Source organism: Rhea pennata, chromosome 8 (assembly GCF_028389875.1).
Source record: "Rhea pennata isolate bPtePen1 chromosome 8, bPtePen1.pri, whole genome shotgun sequence".
Classification (NCBI taxonomy): domain Eukaryota; kingdom Metazoa; phylum Chordata; class Aves; order Rheiformes; family Rheidae; genus Rhea; species Rhea pennata.
Window position 1 is genome coordinate 31771240 of NC_084670.1, and position 12401 is coordinate 31783640.

Sequence of the window (12401 nt, forward strand, 5' to 3'; positions counted from 1 at the left end):
CTGCTTGGACCTTATGGACCCATTTTGGGTCTACAGACTTCTTTCATATAATGCAGATATTATCCTAGATGAGGTTTTAAGTGAAATGTGAAAGCTGTAGTCAGGATTTCTGTTGTGAACTGATTAACTCTTAGAGATGCCACGCGTTGAATAAATGTTGCCTCTTCTTTTTTTTTCCTCATCTCCAGATCACTGTGTTCACTACTATGATCTTCGCAACACTAAGCAGCCAATCATGGTGTTCAAAGGGCATCGCAAGGCAGTCTCCTATGCAAAATTTGTGAGTGGGGAAGAAATTGTCTCTGCGTAAGTATATTCTTTTAGGTAGGTTATAAACTTGGTAGCCCTTCGTTCCTGGCACTCTTTGAGTCCTTTCCATGGATACAGTTGTGCAAGTTCACCTGTGTAGGTGGGTGTACATCGCCTGCATGCGAGCTCCTGTTCTTTTAGGAAGCAGATTGTGGCTTTTTGTAAGACAAAAATAGAAATTTATTCCTAATATCACTTGGCTCTTGTAGAGCCTGAGAACTTAGGAGGAATACCAAGAGAACCTGATCCAAGTTCTGACCACAAGCGCCGGCTCTGGGAAGCTGCAGGCAGACATTCCTTTCAAAGTGCTGTGTGGGCTGAAGGTGCTACTGAGCAGGGCCTGCTGTGGATGGAGGTATTGGCAGAGCCTTGAGGGTAGTAACTTCCAGCAGAAGGCCAGTAGAAAAACAGCCCATGAGTGACAGAAATGTTCAAATAGTACTGCTAGGTCTGAAGAGGATGTTTAGCCACTGCCTTAATAACAACTCAGAACAACTGAGTGGGCAACTTTGTGGTAATGTCCTAATTTCTTCTGCAAAGGCTGTTTGAATTAAACTTAGAAGTTAGAAAGTAGTCAAGACAAGCTATATTTTGTGGTCCTAATGGTATGCAGCTTTTCAGCCAGGGTAGGCCATAAGGTCTGATATGGAGACACTGAAGAATAAAATTGTACAGCTTCTGCTCAATTACGTGGCCAGACATGTCTGCCCCAAAACCAAATGCGGCTGTCTCAGTTCACACTACATTTTCAGTCTTTTGGGAATGAGCATGTCTGGATTACATGGCAAGAGGTTGCTTATGTGACTTGGTACAAGCGTCTCATAAATAAAACAGAGGTGAGCCCCTTTTTCGTGATGGGGAAAATACAAGCAACGTTCGGGGGCTGCAGGCTGCTAGGAAAATCTTTGATCTCGACATGCTCATGTATAACACCTGAGGGCAGCAGAGGTGGATCACAGGGGAAGATCTAGCCCCAGAAAGTATGTTGCAGCTTCTTACTGAGTAGATGATTATCCGTCTCAGTTTGATCCTGTGTTTTTACATAGCTTACTCTACAAGCCTTGAGCCAAAGCAGAGCATTTTAAGGTATATGTATGAGTATTCAGCTGTTAGTGAGTTACTCTAATCTCAGTTGTGTGATAGAAGGTTCCCTAGTGAATTCCAATACTGTTTATAGTTAATTAGTTTCTTTCTTGTTTCCATTAACATTATAGCTCTCTGTACAGGTGTAAACTTGTATCTAGAACACAGAGCAAATTAATTTGTGCTTTGGCCAAATCTGGATAAGAAGGCATTTAATAAGGTGGAATGTTTTACAGCCATGATCAAGTGACATGTGAGATGTCGGATGTTTCAGGCCCAAAGGGCCCTGTCCCATTTGAGCTGGCCATCTGAGAATGCATATTCTCTGGGAGAAATATCAATAGAGCTGTCAGACTTGGGCAGGCAACAGCAGAGTGAGGGAACTGGCTGGGGGGGGGGGTTCTCATATCTTCTTCTGTGTATACAGAAAGAAATGCTGAAGAGAAGATTGTTTTTCACGTCTGTCTTCTGAAAACTTGGTAGAGGAAAGAAGACAGCAGTATTGTCTTCCAAGAACCAAGTATTAATTCCTTTTGAGGAAAAATATATGTATATTCAGATTCTCTTGCTTTCTAGCTAGAGCTGTTTTATAGATTCATTGATTTATTTTGCCCTGAGAGTTAAATTTTGGCCTCTGGGAAGTTCAGAACTGCCTACTGTTTAGCACTATCTATTGATTGTAGTGCTGACTTACAGAGAGGCTGATTTAACAGAGCAGCACATCCACAATCCTTTTTGGGAAAGGTATGAAATCAGGAGAGAAGTGTCACATCAGAAGGATCAATGGCCTTTTCCCCTCCTCATGGTGCAGTCACAGACAACTTTATTCTTTTATTGCATACTTGAAGCAATGAAAACAAGGCTAGAGCTTGATAGGAATTTGTTAACAGTAAAAGTCTTCCCTTAGTAATACATTTTAAGTGCATTTATTTTAATGAAGAGATTTAGAATGTATAATACCAAAATTAGGAGGTTAAGTGCCTACCTAAAAAGTCTTTTTGATGGCTTAGCTAATAGCAGAAGCTGTCCCAAGAATCTTAACAGCCTGGAGACCAGAAAGTAATCTCTAGCTGCTTTATCCTGCCTCCAGAAAAGTTTATTCTCCAGGTGACTCTTAAGCAGTGTTTTAAAAATAATATTGCTGCCCTAATAGTACAGGAGGTGAATCCATGGAGCTTTGGGCCAGTAAAAAATAATATGCATCTTCCACTTTTTATGAGCTGTGGTGGTAAGTAGGGGAGGAGGAGAGTAAGCTGCAGCATAGGGCAGTATGTGGATAGGGAATAGAAACCAAATGCTCTGTTTTAGGGTTACTGTGGTCAAGACTTAAGACCAGAAATTTACTTCTGCTCAAGCCACTGTGCTAAAGATAAAGCTCACAGCCCTCATTCTGATCTGACCTTGTGCTATTACTACAAACGACTAGCATCTGGCTGCGGCTCCCTTATCACTCCTCTGTCATTACAGCTGTCATTGAGGTCTGAGATAAGGTTTTTGCAGTACAGTATGAAGTGCGTCTCCCCCCTTCTGTTGAATATTTTTAGGTAAATGTGATACTGGTACAAGGCTATTGTGTTACATTGGTGGTAATATTTTATTGATATTGGATTTTTCCTATCACTGTTAATACTCATAAACAAGTTTGATATGACTTGTACTGAGGCACCGCCACCCTGCCTTAGGAGGCTGACTGGTCCTATTTCTATCTCTTTCAAATTTGAGATTGGAACAGCACTACCTATTTGTTTGCTGTCTCTTTTCTCAAAGATGGGGCTCCAGTCCCCGCCACTGTGAGCATTTATCACAGACTGTGGCTTGTATCACCATAAGAGATCAACTGCAGCTAGAGCTGCAGAGCCTGGTGAGTGCTAGAGAGTAACTCCTGGCAGTAAGAGAGGCTCAGGTCCCCTTGGATGGAGGGAATAAATTGATCCTGAGTCTCTCTGAAACCTGCAATCTTCCTGTCTCCCATGAGCTCTGCCAAGCAGATAACTCTTTCCACTTCCTTCCTTTTACCAAAAGGGAAATGTTTGCTCACAGTAAATAAAACAACATTTTTGCATGAAGGCATATTTGCATATGGGTTAACAGTGAAAAATACCAATTTGAATATAATCCAAATAAGGTTTTATATTTTAATAGTAATGGTTAGCTTTACTGTCAAGGTGGGGAAAAAAAGTTTGAGATCTAAATTTGTATTCATACATTCTCAATTACATATGAGAAAGCCACATCAATTTTAATGTTCATAAAAATTTTGCACCCTCATAGGTTTCTATATGCCACTGATTGATACTGGACAAAATCATTGGAATTGGGCATCAATGCTTTCAGGGCAGCTGGAGGAGGAGGAGACTGCTTCCCAGCTTGAATCCTGTAGAGGCATGAATGAGAATTTAGCCATCAAGCAGAAAGGAGCAGATTTGCTATGCTCTAGAGGTTAAAAATATATATTCAGCATGTCCTGCATAGTTGAGATATGGAGGAAGCAATGATGACCCAAAGGCTATTCAGTTCAGTGGAGGACTTCACAGTCAATAGGTGGAAAGGAAGAATAATACTTCAGGGAAGTTTTGTATTCAAACATGTAATGCATTTTGACAGGCTTTTAAAATAATGTGATACCGTTCTGAGTTCAGCCAGAGTTGCGTATGATTGAAAGTGGGATAAATCTCTTGGAGTGTACTTAGACTTCCCACACTTATGTTGCAAACAGGGTATTGAGGAGCAGTGTTTCAAGCTGGATTACCTGCCATATGGCAGCAGTGTAACTTTAGGTGTTGTTTTCAGGTCAACAGACAGTCAGCTGAAGCTGTGGAACGTAGGGAAGCCTCATTGCTTGCGCTCCTTCAAGGGTCACATCAATGAGAAGAATTTCGTGGGGCTGGCATCCAACGGAGACTACATTGCCTGTGGTGAGTAGAGCAGCTATCCAGTTTAAATGCTTATGCAACTCCACAGAGCTGCTGCTTCTCCAATTGCAAAGCACACGAGGAATTGTACCAAGTAGCCAGAATGACTCTTATGGAAGATTGCTATGAGCTTTCACTCCCCTCTCCCTTTCCCAGAGAGCTGTGCAAAGAGCCCTAAGTCTGTACTTAGTTTCCTCCATTTCAGGTGGGTTCTTTGTACATGATGATTCAGACTTGCTGTCACCAAAAATTTGACTACTAATGTAGTAGCTGTTGCTATGACATGTGTCTTCTAAGATGATAACTGACAGATCCTCCTGCAGCTTTCTAACAAAGTACAGTAGCCTGGATCATTTGAGTGATCCTATAGTTGTCATTTAGTATGGTATTCTGCATGGTGAAACAATAACACCCTCGGTCTGAACAGCTTTCTAGAAGACCACATCATTCTTAAAAAGTAACTCTTGTGGCAGTTTCTTTTTACTGCTTGAATTGGACTGTTTAACCTCTAAATGAAGAAGTCTTAGTGAGAAAATAGTGATAGGCTCATCACCATGGCATGTGTAGGACACCCATTCCAGCACTTACGAGAAGAACTTACCTTCTATCTTTTGATGTTTGCATGGTTTGCAAGGCAGAAATTGGGATGGATTTAAAAACAAAGCAAATGTACGCCATTTAGTCCCTCTTGCTCAAACCTCCACAGATTAAACTGCCATATTTGAATGCCACAAGCAGAACTGTGCAAATCCTACCTATTGTCATAGCTGTAACATTGAGAATACTGGCTATAATAGCATCTCATGCTGTTGTGTAAATGCCCTGCCTGTTCTGCTCAGGCAAAGTGCTACACCCTGTGGAAGTTGTAGAATAAGGTTGGGATTCTGTATATTTTGCAAGTGCTCTGCATACCACAGTAGTTTTAATAAATTCTGGATCCACTTTTAAGCATCCTGAATGTTTGCTATGGAGCAATCCCAGTTAGCAAGGCACCACAACCATTTGTGGTGAGATGATAACTGAGAGAAGGAATTCTGTTGTCTTTTGCTTAAACAACTAAAGAGCTAGGAAACCTTATTTTTCTGTGTGTGCTTTTAGAACATGATCCTGTATATTTACTTTTCATTTCTAGGAAGCGAAAATAATTCCCTTTACCTATACTATAAGGGCCTCTCAAAGACACTGCTGACATTCAAGTTTGATACAGTCAAAAGTGTCCTGGACAAGGACCGGAAAGAAGATGACACGAATGAGTTTGTGAGTGCTGTGTGCTGGAGGGCACTACCAGATGGGGTAAGTTTTCTGCTCCGTCCCCTCGGATGGGTGATAAGGTAATGCCTTCTAATCCCTTAGGAAACGGCGTTGTTGAAGGTTGGCTGCGCCTGGTGTTATCCTGTATGTGAATATTGCAGAGCAGATTGATGTTAGAAAGTGAAGATTTGCAGGAAAACTGAAATGCTCTGGGCTGGGGGAGGGGGATGCTCAGGAGGTCAGAGGCTACTCTATGTTGTTCTTAACTGTTCCACCTGGGTTTCTGGATTTCTTTACTTTTGCATTCAAAATCCCTAAACCAGCATTGCATTTAATTTTTTGTGTGTGCATTAGCAGGGTTTTTGTTTGATTTAACAAAGGCACCTATAGACTCCCAGATATTCACCACAGGCCCTTACTTAAATGTTAATTGTCTATATGAGCTGGCTTATTGAAATACAGACTCTATGTGTAGATGAGTAAATATGTAAATGAGGTAAGCGCAGGCTGCAGTTAACTCAATGACTATTTCAGTGTCAGCTAATGTATATATATAATGTGTGTGCTAATGCTGCAGGCATACCTGATGCACCTCTTGTGAATGTCCCTTAGGCATGGGATTGCATTGGTGAATAAAAATGCTACTTTTAAATCCCAAGTGTTCTTGAAAACCTTTCATAAGAAACTTGAGCAAATAACTCGTGTGTGTACGTGTTTGCAGATGAGATGCTTAGCTGGTTTGCTGGGAGAGGGAAAAGGGAGACTTCTCTGTATCTAATCTTTCAGATAGCTAAAAGGGAACGTTGCCTAACTGATGTCCTGAGACATTGCAGGCAAAAAGACAGTGTTTTGAAAGGTTAACATCTATCAATCTCAATATGAAGAAACTGCCTCTACAATTGTGATTCAAGTGTCTCTGGCATAAACTTATTTCAGGTAGATGCTTCTGAATCAAAACTAAACTTTTTTTAGGTTTGAAAAAACATGCATCTGAATTCAAAGACTGCACCTTTGATTTATGAGTAGGAAGCAGGCTGCTGTGGTTTGAATGGTTGAAATGGGGCTACATGGCATAGCTTTGCTAGCTTTTTTTTCTGACCAGGAATTTGGGAAGACTTAGTATACAGAGATATCATGTCTGAAATGAAGAGTGGATATAGGAAGTTTTATAATCCATGTTTCTGCAGAATAAAATATGCTGCAGGAACTTGTGCACCTATAAAGAAATTTAAAGAAAGGACATTTACTGGATTATTTTCTGTTGGGTTGTCCTGCCTGCTTTAACCTCATGTGCAACTTCTCAGTAGGCAACAGACTATTAGTGGACCCCATCCCTTGTGTTATTTCTTTTGTCCTCCAGTTCTTAGTATGGTCTTTCCTCTGATTATCATGTTTTTACTCTGACAAACCCTCTGTTGAAGCAACTGAGAAACTTCTGAACAGTTAACGAGGGCTGTCAAAGAATTAATCATAACTGAAAGAGGAAATCTTATACAACAAAAATATAACAACTTAGTAACAGTTAAATCAGGCCTATGAAGACTATGCACTAGAAAACGTTCAGACCGCAGCATGCAGAATCTATCGCCATTCTGAATTTGTCTGTCGTTCCTCTACTTTTCTCAGGGCTTCTTCTAAATTAGTATCAGTTTCTCCTGTGGCAGCCACTGTTACCTGGCACTAGTTTGCAAAGAAAGCAGGAAAAAGCTGCCTGTGATCTGAGTGCCACCAGGCTGAGTTTCGCTTCGGTGTTTTCCTCCTCTCTGTAGTGCCTGCTGTCCTGCTTTATATACTGAACAACCAGTGCCACTTGCTTTTACCAAGAGGCCTTCATGTTTCCTTGTATCATACTTCCAGTTTCCTCCGAGACAAGGAGTGCCCTTCATCAGTGCATCTGCACATACCTCTCCCTCTTGTAGTGGTGCAGTGGTCTACTCAGACCTAATTGAAACTTTTCTCATGTTCTTGGTGAAATAAATTACTACGCAAAGGTCACTTATGCCCACAGAGTCTTGCTTAAAGGATGAAACTCTTAGTTTCCATTTTGATAACATTTCTTAAATTGGAATAGGTTCTTCAAATGGGCTTCGTATATACAGACTTTTCATTTAAAAACTGATGTGTTTTAAAGATGCTTAGGTGAACTAAATAAAGCTTTTGCCTTGCAATACTGCCAGGATGCATAGGAGCCTACATCCTATTTGTGGCTTAATTGCAGACTGATCCTGAGGGGGTCACTCTGCCTTAGTTTCCCTAAATGTAAGATTTTTCACTGCTGGGTGGTGATGATGCCTGCTGTACTGCAGGGGCACGTGTATCAACGCAGCTTCAGCCAAGCAGCACCGCAGATCTCGGCACGGGCCCCAGCACCTGCCCAGAAGCCATAGTCAGCACCACGGGCAGCCCTTGTGCTGTTGTGGCTGTGCTGTTCTTGATACCTTGCTCGGCTGGTTCAGGACAGTCTTGTTTGTCTCCGTGGTGGTGGCCGCTGTGCATTCAGGTCCACTTGCTACCTGGAGGCTTTCCGATGGAGGGAGGGAGGTAGAGGCGCCGCGTGCCCGCTCCTCCTGAAGACTCCCCACTGGAGCAGCCTCTCTTCAGTTTCCCTGGGGGGCCGCTCGCCTGGACAGTTCTTTAATTAACCTTTCGAGAAGAGATGAGTAGGTTTCAGATCTGTCACTTATCTGGGGAAACATAAGTACGTGCACTCCTTCACTGCATGTATTTTAGTGCAGAATCCTGGGTCCTAATTAAAACCAAATGAAAACTTTCAGATAAATGTCACTAGTTTTTTCCTAAATCTATTTTTGTTTGATTCAAGCTTTTACTTCCTCCTGAGCCAAAGTCAAGCTGTGCCAGGAGCCCTTGCCAGATCTGTGGGGGTTTTTTCTGTTTTTTTTTTTTTTTTTTCCTTCTTCCTCTCTCCTGTCTTGGTCTTCCTTTGCTTACGGAGATGCAGACACTCTTCTGCTAGAGCTGTCACCTCTCCAGCTGCACAGACCTGGATAGCACATTCTTTCCACGTGTGTCAAAGCCATAATGAGATAATGAGTTAGAGAAATTGTTCTCCCTACGTGCTCATTACCATTTTGCATCAGGCTTGTTCACTCTTCACTTCTTACACTTAGGTAATGTTTGGAAATGAGTAGTAGCTTGTATGCTAATGTTCTTGTGTTGGGCTCTTCAAAAAATTCTCAACGTGCACATCAGGAAGCAAACCTTTGCACTTATGCAGCAAGGTAAATGAACCTTTAAAAAAATTTAAAAGCACTGATTTATAGTTTGTGGGGAATACAAGTTCTCACTTATGCACTTCAAAATTGATCAATGTTTACAAGTAGAAGGAAATTCAGGAAATCTTTGGCCTTAGTGACTCGATAATGTAATATAGTGAAGTGGAAGCAGGGCTGTGGATACATGTCAGAACCTTCCGTGAACCAAATCCTTTTATTTCACAAGACAAGAATTTTCCTGTATTGCCTCTGTCATCCTTTGTTGCTAGCACCTAAGCAAGATTTAGACAACTTTATTTGAAACCTACATCTGTTCTTGAGATTGCTAAGTACTTCCTTCTGTTTCATTAGGACATCCTCAAGATTTTCTTGCTTGGGGAAGAGAAATCACAGCAGTAGCTCACTGCAGCTGGGCAGGTGGCTATGTCTCTTACCCCTCTTGGGAGGGTATCTCTAGTTTTGTCTAGGTGTCTAGGTGAGAGCTGATACACAGGTAGTGTTTAGAGAAGATGAGTTTTCCCTTGTGTCCTATATGATACTTCCTTTGTTCCTAAGTGGGACACCCTTCATTCCTACCTGATTTGCTGTATTCCAGAGTTCAAGGTGCACCTCATCCTTTTTTTTTTTTTTTTTTTTTTTTTTTTTTTTTTTTATTATTACATCTCAAGTAACACTACTTTTGTTTCCTGGTCACACTTAATGTTTGTAACAAACGGCTGTCAAAAGAGCAACCAGTGCTCAACCTGCTTCCAGGAGAGCAAAAAGGTATTACTGCTTTAACACAGAAGCAGTTTGACTATGTAGATTAAGCATAGCTCAATATATCATAATTGCTGTAAAGAAGCCATTTAATTTCGTACCTGTTTGTGCGAGTGTTCATTACTGCAGATAAGCAGGTTAGCCAGGGAAAGATTTCTTGAGCAGAAATACTGTGGCTTTGGTATCAGCAAGGAGATACAGATGAGAGCAGGAAAATGCCAGGTAAATTAACTAAGGTTAAGCTTTTTATTATTAGGGACAGGGAGGAGGGAGGTGATCTTTTGAGAACAGCGTGATAGATTTTAACCAAGAAGGTTAAATTCATAATTAGTCTTCATAATTAGTCATATATCCTTGAATTTCTCTTTATTAACCTGGTGGAAATACTCTGTTTTCTGAAGAGACGTACCAAAAACTTGTTTAAATAAACTTCTTTCCATTTATTTATCAGCTTATTTCTGGATTAAGTGATTTTTGGCTTGTTTTCTTAATTCAGCTTTTTTTTCTTGATAATATCTGACTTGAATTCTTTAGAAACTTTAATTTTTCTGTGATAAACTAGTCATCTAATAGGACTGGATCTGGTCACTGATATAAAGTATCCATCCTTTGTTTCCCAGTAGCCTAATAAATAGTACACAACATACACATGAGCTAGTGAGGCACTCTGATAATTTACAATCACCAAATTGACTCCTTTCACTGGATTTAATTTCACTGGTATAGATTATTGCAGGAAGTGATTCATTGCCATTTTTAAGCACTAATTAATTTGGATGACTTATGAACAGTAAAAATGAAAACTCCTTTGTCATTCCCGAATAACCAAATGCATATTCAGTGTCCTTCTAAATAAGTTGTATTGATTGTAGCCACAGCTCTTGTAACTTGAAAGATTAATTTCAGTGGAAGTTTGGGGGAAGATGACTGTTATTTCTTATTCCTTTTTGCTGCTGAAAAGTTTACTTTTTTTTTTTGAATTTCAAGCAGCTGAGAATTTTGACTTATAATTTAAACTCAAACTCACCTTATTTTTGCAACATTCTCAAATGGTCGTTCAGATGACAGTTAAGATATACCTAAGTAGTAATCTAAAGCTTAAGAGAAATGCCTACATTAAATGATTAAATCCCAACTGTCCTTGGTCTCCCTCTGATTCTAGGTGGTTGCACAGGCAGTGGCGGTGTGAGGAGCTCCAAAGGGAGTATTTCCATGGTGGGGATCAGCTGTTTTCTGACTCATCCTTTCTTTTGCAGACCAGTGGAGCCTGCACAGCTAGGTCAGGCTTCTTGCAAATCAGCCCGTAGCATTCGTGTGTGGTACCTCTCAAATTGGTATTCCTCAGGTTGTTCTCTGGCGTAGTATTGCACAACCGCTTCATCCTAGAAATGCAGCAGTCTTCATGTTCTCTCCCGTGATCAAAACCCTTAATGGTTTACGGTAAGCGGAGAATAATCAGCTTTTGAGATTTGACTTTGGTCAGACTTCTGCTTTTTACCGTGAAGATTTTTTCAGATTTTCCTCCTTTCTGTGGAACGTGTCTTAAGCCACATAGCATGGGTGCTGTGAAGCTCGCTGTCTCTGTGATGCCTTCCTCTTCCTCTCTGCTGCGTGTCGTGTTCTTTCTGGCTGTCCGTGACCTTTTCAACTGAAAGTTTTATTTGACTTGAGTTTTGTTTAGCTGCTTGATGCTTTCCAGTCTCATATACTAAGTTGCTTGAAAACTCTATTTTTATATGCAGAATAATTTCTACCTTGCAGACAAAAAATGCTACGTCATGTTCAGTATATATGCTTCTTTGCTGAATATGCTCATATTCTTTCATATCCGTATCTTTCCAAATGCTCACTTTGGGGTTCTATTATTTTTGCAACTAAAGAGAATTAATTAAAGAAAATACCCAGGTGACTGTAACAATATTTTACTCCTCATCACAAACCCTTGAAGCCCAACTGCTGAGATCTTCATGGAGAAGAATCATACTCTATTAATGATTCATGCATTATATTGGAATTTCAGTGGTTTGGAACTTCAGTCCATGTGTAAGACTATCTTGATAATGTGATTATGCAAATTATAGGGTTTAGGAGAAGGTGTTTAATTTATTTTGAATCTGTTTTGTACAAGAAAAAATCTTGATGAATGCTCACTCAGTACTCTCTCCCCAGCTCGAGGCCTCCCTCGGAGTTTTCTTTCTGTGCAGACAGGGCTCGCTTGCATGGTCTGACAGTCAGCACTGCTGTCACAACCAGGCATGGACAGCGGTGAAGGGTGTCGGGCAGCCAATTGATAACACTGATCTCCATCCACTGTCATCCTCAGGTCTAGTGCATTTGGGGAAAAAGGTGCCTTACAACACTTCCTTTCCTCTTCCAAGGCTCAAGGTGGCATGGCAATAGGTAGGTAGTGTGCAAATGGATGCTTTAACTCTCCCTTTTCTAGATGCAGAGTAGCTGCCATTACAGCCTCTGCGAATAGAGGGGACGAGTCTGTTGCTTTTGTTCAGCACTTGAAGTTCAAGTCCCTGTGGTACTACAAAACTATCATTTGAGCTTTTATTTTAAGAACAGCCTTTCCAAGGAGTGCAGGTGGCTTGTTTTTTTTCCTTGTTGGTTTTAAGTTTACATTTGCAAACTCGATTTCTCTCTCCTCCTTCAAGGCGAGGTATTTGTTCTTTTTTCTACCTAACCACAGAAAATTGCCAAGGGGGTGGTGTTTTCTGAAGTGAAGGCAGATCAAAGTTGCGCGTAGCTCTTGAATGAAGGCAGCATTTGCTCTCTCAGACTTTCGTAGCTGTTATTTGCTCACCAATGCATCTCTTCTAATGTCCACAGAAGTAGAAAGCGAGATGCG

General features: G+C 40.8%; 1 protein-coding gene across 1 annotated transcript in view; it reads left to right on the top strand.

The window, feature by feature from the left end:
* COP1 (COP1 E3 ubiquitin ligase) overlaps window positions 1-12401 on the top strand; it is a 133273-nt gene that overhangs the window by 94557 nt on the left and 26315 nt on the right. Inside the window, exons 16-18 of the mRNA XM_062581152.1 lie at window positions 189-306; window positions 4183-4307; window positions 5437-5597. Coding sequence (XP_062437136.1) covers window positions 189-306; window positions 4183-4307; window positions 5437-5597 — 404 coding nt within the window. The remainder of the gene's footprint in view (window positions 1-188; window positions 307-4182; window positions 4308-5436; window positions 5598-12401) is intronic.